This window comes from Berghia stephanieae, chromosome 3, assembly GCF_034508935.2.
Source record: "Berghia stephanieae isolate SIO BIC M18660-M18661 chromosome 3, UCSD_Bste_1.3, whole genome shotgun sequence".
NCBI classification, from domain to species: domain Eukaryota; kingdom Metazoa; phylum Mollusca; class Gastropoda; order Nudibranchia; family Aeolidiidae; genus Berghia; species Berghia stephanieae.
Window position 1 is genome coordinate 13,729,587 of NC_088362.1, and position 7,500 is coordinate 13,737,086.

At 32.5% G+C, this 7,500-nt stretch overlaps 1 protein-coding gene across 1 annotated transcript in view; it reads left to right on the forward strand.

Moving 5' to 3' along the window:
* Positions 1–7,500, forward strand: part of LOC144967171 (uncharacterized) — a 104,087-nt gene that overhangs the window by 70,008 nt on the left and 26,579 nt on the right. Inside the window, exon 4 of the mRNA XM_078904097.1 lies at positions 2,275–2,460. Coding sequence (XP_078760223.1) covers positions 2,275–2,460 — 186 coding nt within the window. The remainder of the gene's footprint in view (positions 1–2,274; positions 2,461–7,500) is intronic.

A 7,500-nucleotide genomic window follows, 5' to 3' on the forward strand; every position in this document is an offset into this window, starting at 1 on the left:
TACTACATATACTTTTTGGAGTCTTGAACTCCATGGAGTCGTATTGAAATCACACTTTTACAATTTCTTGTTACCTTTTTGTTAGGATGTCGGTTGACTTGTAGGTACATATTTGCAGGTCTAATAACATAAAACACAGTTAAAGGCTTGTTTTAACATTGTTCTAATGGACAATATAAATATACTAATTTTGTTTTGGGAGTATTTCCATTGTAACAATGAGTCCATGAAAATTTGGATCGTCAGACCTGCAAATGAGTACACGTCGATGTCGGTCTAACATCAATATTTTACTTATGATAAAAGTAACATTTAGATATCTCGCACATTCTTTCATACCGATGATTAATGTGCTGAACGTATTTCAATTCCAATTTTATTTGGAAAAAAAAACAAAAACAAACTTGGTTTGTGTCAAATAAGGAGAAAATTACAAATACATTTGATGTTTGTCAAAAAAAAAATAATGAGAAAGACAAATTATGCCATTGATATCCTCCCCCCCCCAAAAAAAAAAAATAAAATAAAAATAATAATAATAAAAAATAAGTAATAAGGAGAAAGTTACCAATACCATTAATGTTTCAAAAAAAAAGGGATCCCATCATCGTCGTTGTCGTCATCGACATTATTATCATCATCATCATCATCATCATCATCATCAGCATCATCATCATCCTCATCACCAACGTCATAGTTATCATCATCATCATCATCATCATCATCATCATCATCATCATCATCATCATCATCATCATCATTAACAACAAAAACATCATCATTGCTAACATCACCACTAAAAACAACAACAACAACAACAACAACAACAACAGCTATATATATCCCCGAAAACGACAACAGTAGCAGCAGCATCATGAAGTGTTTTGCATCCAACTCTATATTTAACTTTAATCGATCGCCTTCCATCGGGCCATTACCAAACGTGACCTAACGCATCAATCTTGCATTATGGCGGGATGAATAATAAGACTCTTAACACATTGAATTTAGTTTTAAATTTCAAAACATCAATAATTTTTGTTGAGACCAGCGAACTGGATTTGATTTGAAAAAAAAAAGAATTTAAATCGATTTGTTAAAAAAAAAAATTGCAACAGAAATTGTTTTTGAATGTATTGGATGTATATTTTTGACTATTAGATTCTAAATTTTTAAGAGGTTACCACTCACTGACAATTTTGGTTATCAGACCTGCAAATAAATAGACGTCGATTTGGGGTAAATAAGACAATAAAATATTGTTTAAGAACTAATATTACAACACGTAGGTTATGTTGTTGTCTTGACAGCTGTCATTTTCATGTTGAGTCTACCCCTGATTAGACATCTGTAACCCATCGATAAACCCGATGCCAAAAAAAAACGTGATTTATTGTTCCGATGATGAAATCTACAATTCAAAAAATTATGCAGCCGTACTCTGATTTTTTTAAAAGCCAAACCAAACATTTTTAAAATTAGATTTTTGCTTAAAAACTCGTCCTTCTGAATCTGAATCTGAATGTTACTCAAGTCCACCCAAAGTTTGAGTATTTATTTGAATATGAGAAGGACAGAGTTGTTCAATGTGGCAGCCATTGTTGGTGTTTAGACTGAAATTATTTAATATTTTTCGTCGCTTAAAGGTATCTAAATATGTTGTGTTCAGACATGGGAAAAGCGCCCTAAGTCTGGTATCAGCCTTCCTTTTGAATACGTTTTAATAACTTGGAGATGGTCATAAAGTTCTGAAATTAGCGCCAAAATTTCATAATTCTACGATTGATTTTTTTCGTAGTACCAGGCAGGTCTGGTTTTTACTGACATTACAGTATTTTAGTGATGATTCATACAGTACTCGCTGGATTCTAGCACATTCTCTCGATCGGGAGAAGACAAAAGGCGTACAAGAATACGAGCGTGCCGAAATCCGGGAGATACTTAATTGATAGTATGCGCTTGGCTAATAAGCTCACAACATTGCCAACCGGAAGTATAACAAACCAACACACAAAACTGTGTGTAACCTTGAACGTTTATGATATGGTTAATACAGTTTAGTGAGAATTTGCTCATAAATGCGGATGGCAAAAAACAATAACAAAAACGTGAGTGACGTCAACTTCATTCTATCTATACATTTAATCACCCAGCCCCAGCGTGTCATATTGCAGAGCGTGCTGGAATTTGACGTGCTGGAATCTAGTGTGTTCTGTATTCATAGAGAATTTTTTTAAAAATATATATAAATCGTATTTATTTTAATAATTTCAGTATAAGAAAATGATGGAGGCCAGCAGTCGATCATCCCAACCAGTGGTCAACGACTCGGACATCCAGGCTATTTTCGGAAACATCGAGAGACTTCATGAGATTCATTTGACCTTTGTGATGTCACTAGAAGCCAAGGTCAAGGCATGGAACCACGCAGAATGTGTTGGAGAAATATTCAAAATTTTTGTAAGTACCAATTTGTCCTGTTTATCGATCTAACTATTCTGAGAGAGAAAATAAGTGTAAATCAAGAAGATACAGAAAGGACCCAAGCAGGCCATTTACAAACTCTGGTTATGGTTTTGAAGCCTTTTTCTACTATTATGTAGGTCAGTCGAACAGGTTAAATGAAAGAAAAATGCATCTCTTAATTACACAAAAAGAGGGAACCTACCACAACGGTAAAGATTGTGTAAAATGCATCCGTAATGACGATCATGATAAAGGCGGTGTTGATGATGATGATGATAATGTGTGTATGTGTGTGTGTGTGTGTGTGTGTGTGTGTGTTTGTGTATGTGAGAGGGTGTGTGTGTATGTGTGTGTGTGTGTGTGTGTGTGTGTGAGAGAGAGAGAGAGAGAGAGAGAGAGAGAGGGAGAGGGAGACGGAGAGAGACAGAGAATGATAAGCGACTGAGATTTTATTTATTTATAATTTCGATTTATCTTTTTATCTCTTATAATTGATTTATTTTTCTATCTGATTTGTCTGGACCTGTATGACGCTCGACTTTTGAAGCTGTTTAAACTAGATAAGATGTGATTTAACTAAAAATTCTCATTCTCGTCCGAGTCATGCACACGTATTTCTATTGTTTGTGCGATCCGCAACCTTCGTAAACAAAAGAAGCTTGTTCTATTGTTTGCTCTGGGGCTGTCCTTGAAAAAAAAAAGCGTCAATAATCGCTTTCAACTATTTCCAAAAATGGATGATGAAAATCCCACCGACCACGAATCCATCAAGGTTCTCGTGTGTCTTCGGGTTCATCGACCACCCTGTGCTATGGTTTGTAAACAAGTAAACATGCGTCGTGCGTTAAGTTTTTGCCATTGGGATGTTAGAATATAAACAAATGAGTAACTTATCGCAGGGTTTTATCTGTATAGAGGAGCGTTTTCCTTCCGGATTCACGGGCTGGTTTAGTTTATCTTCCTGCTGCTTATCAATACTTACAATTGCGTGATGCTTTCACCCACTTTGTTTATCTGATGACCGATTTGTCCAATTCTCTATCTTTTTGTTTTTTGTTTAAAAAAATAGATTTACTTCCAATTTGTATCTGGAAGTTAAAATAAAAATAACTAAAATAAAATTCCTTGATGAATTCCCATAGGCGAAATTATTCTCTATTCCAAGGGGAGACTGGAATAACCCAGGCGTCAGCCGCAGTGCAGTGCCGCAAATTGAGCTAGGGCGAGATGACTTGCTCAAGGCCACACATATAGCGCAGCGGGTAGTCGAACTCGGTACCTTTCGGGTACGAAGCAAAGACCGTGCCGCTGAGCCACGCTGACTCCCAATTTGTTCTGTATATTTGTTCCACAATAATGATATGTATTTTTATCGTCGGCCTTTTCCTTACAAAGTATATCATTTTGAAATTCTATATTTCTATAGTCGTGTTCCAGTAACTCTTATTTTAATGAGATTTTCATTTTATTAAAAATGATGATCTGAAAACTCAATCTTTTATATTATTTTTAAAAATATTAAGATTGAAAATCGATGTATGATAATGATTATAGTCCCCCCTCCCCCCCCAAAAAAATTAGATATATACAAAAATTTACCTGCAATACTTCAGTCGGCTATAACTTTACCATCATAGAATTTTACCTCTCACTATCTGACGAATTAGAGTAAATTTTAAGTGTGAGCACTTAAAAAGTATTTAGTGGTCAGTTTGGTCATATCTATAAAATGTTAGAATTTCAAAGCACTAATTAATCATTAAATTGACAGGTGTATCTTTATTACTATTAAATTCAAACCTGTGTTTTGACAGATTTAGACATTATTTTCATGCTCCCATCCTTCTACCCCCCCCCCCCCCCCCCGCCACACACACACACACACACACACACACACACACACACTCACACACACACACACACCTGTTTATAAACAATACTTAATTCATAATGAAAAAAAATAAACACGCCGTTTATCGCAAATAATAATTCGTTCGAAATTGGCACAATTCGTTCAACAAAACAAGGTTGTTTTCAACCTATCCTCTCGACCAAATTAAAACGTGCCAGTATAAACCGTTTGCTGATTACAATCTTTTTTTTTCTCTTATTTTTTTTTTTTTTTTTTGCGAACGAAACGAACTCAGCAAGGTACTTGGCGGCTCTGGGAATTCCAGAATGGATTTTTTATTACGATTGATGATGTAGTGATTATTATTGTTATTATTATTATTATTATTATTATTATTATTTATTATTATTATTATTATTATTATTATTATTATTATTATTATTATTATTATTATTATTATTTATTATTATTATTATTATTATTATTATTATTATATTATTATTATTATTATTATTATTATTATTATTATTATTATTATTATTATTATATTATTATTATTATTATTATTATTATTATTATTATTATTATTATTATTATTATTATTATATTATTATTATTATTATTATTATTATTATTATTATTATTATTATTATTATTATTATTATTATTATTATTATTATTATTATTATTATTATTATTATTATTATTATTATTATTATTATTATTATTATTATTATTATTATTATTATTATTATTATTATTATAGCCTATGATGATGGTTTGTATTAGATTTTTTGACATGATCAAACAATGCATGTTGTTGGTTTGTGAATTAAGACGAGCGTTTTATTGATGGGATATTTGCAATTATAGCGGGGATTTAAAAAAAATTATTGTAGAAAAAATACATTTAATTCAAAGTTTATTTTCGCCAGTTTGCCAATTTAAAGCACAAATCAAAACATCATTATTAATTAATTAACAAAACTAACATTATCATAATATCTATAAATAAACAAAGTAATAAATTTATTACCGTGAATGATGATGATGATGATGATGATGATGATGATGATGATGATGATGATGATGATGGTGGTGGTGGTGGTGGTGGTAGTGGTGATGGTGGTGGTGGTGGTGGTGGTGGTGGTGGTAGTGGTGGTGATGGTGGTGGTGGTAGTAGTAGTAGTGTGGTGGTGATGATGAGGAAGATGACAACAAGGATGATGATGATGATGATGATAATGAACGGTTCTCAATTACCTCAGTAGTCAAATTAGTTAGTTTGAGTTAACATTGCCATAAGGAATATATTATTTTTTCATAGCACTCAAAGATGTGCAAAAACTGTCTGTAACGTCAATGGTATGTTAGTTAGAGCCAATACTTGAATTGAGTAACAAAGGTCAAGAAGATTATAATATAGTGCAATACTAGAAAAATATACAGCGAAGGAATTGAAATTGTTTTTTTTTTTTTTTTTAAAAGAGTATTTATAACCTGACATAATTTCTTTCCACTTTCTAATTTAGTGGGAAGGGAGGTACATACTGTGTCTTCTATCCCCATATGTTTGTTTTCCAACATGCTTTCCGTCTTTGTCTTGGAATGGGATTACTTGGTTTTGTCCTGGCCCTGACCGGATACCCACCCTGGCTGGGAGGGAAACAGTCAAATGTATAGTTAGTTTTGGGAGATAATAGTGTGCTCTTGGAATCTACATCTGTTCCCTATTTGAACCAGTTCCCCTTTGCCTTCCTTATTCTTGGATGCTTTAATTGTAATTCTAGACCTTTTTACTATCCCATTTTATTCCTTTTTACTGGCGCTGATATGACCTTAAAAACAAAACAAAACCACTTTCTAATTGATGTGTAGATATTAATTTACAGGTCTGAAAATCCAAATTGTTATTGACTCAATGTCGTAGTGGAAAAACTCCCAAACTTACGTAACAATGGGTATAAATCTGTGATAATATAACGATGAAATGATGTGTAACAGTATGATAATTTCCATTAAGGATCAATAAAGTATATCAGCTTATCTCATCTTATCTTAAAATATTGTCAATTTCAACAACGCAATGTAAATAAAAGCAGTCCCATAATTACGTTCGGATTAAGACCTGAAAATAGTATCTATGTACTCATTTAGCTTCTAATCAATTCATTCATTCATTCATTAAATCATATATATATAAACAATCCCTTAAATACCATTTCTCAATACATCACGTTAGTATCAATTATGTGTTATTGAACCTCTAACAAATGCCATTAATCAGCGTGTAGTCTCAATTCAATTCCACTATTTCTACCGCTGGTCTCCAACTTAAGTTTTATACACCACATTATTTTTAAAAAATACAATGGTGTTCAAGCTGTGCCAGGAATGCGGACACCAGAATAATATATTTAAATATTGAGGCTTTATTTGACTGGAGTATTTCGAATAGAAGGAAACGAAATTGACGTCACACAGCTCTTTGATATTATTTTTAAACAGCCTGTTTTAGTGGCTACTTCTCACTAAACTATATCATCAATCATACTTTGTCTAAACGTTAAAATCTTACACACAGTTTTGTGTGTTGGAATGTTTAAGCTGGCTTGTGGATGTTGTGAATATTTTACCTGCATATGAGTCTGTGCCAAAAGGTCGTTTCGTCACAAAAATACTTCAATTCTAAATTATATATATATATATATATATATATATATATATATAAAAAATAAGGAAATAAATTGTATTCATCAGGGTTTTTTTTTTATTGGGGGGGGGGGGGGGGAGGTTGGATATGAAGATAAAAACAAAAACTGACGACCCAGCATCAAAATTATATTGTAGTAATAGCTTTTCTAAATGTAGAAAAATGAACAGAAAAGTAGCAACTTTGCCCACGCTTTTGTTTGTTTTGTTTTTTTCTTGTTTCTTTTTTTTTTTTTTTTTGGAACCTTTGGAAAAAAAAAAACATACTGTGCTATCATGTTATTGTTGCTAGACCACTCGTTGTTGTTACTCTAAGAAACTATGTAAATTATATGTTTATAGTACCAGTTGCAGGCGGTTGGTCACATAGACTCTTGATCCCTTTCGTGCGACGTATACTTATTTGCAGGTCTGATAACCCAAAATTATTATGGGCTCATCGTTGTAATGGAAATACGCTCTTACCAGTG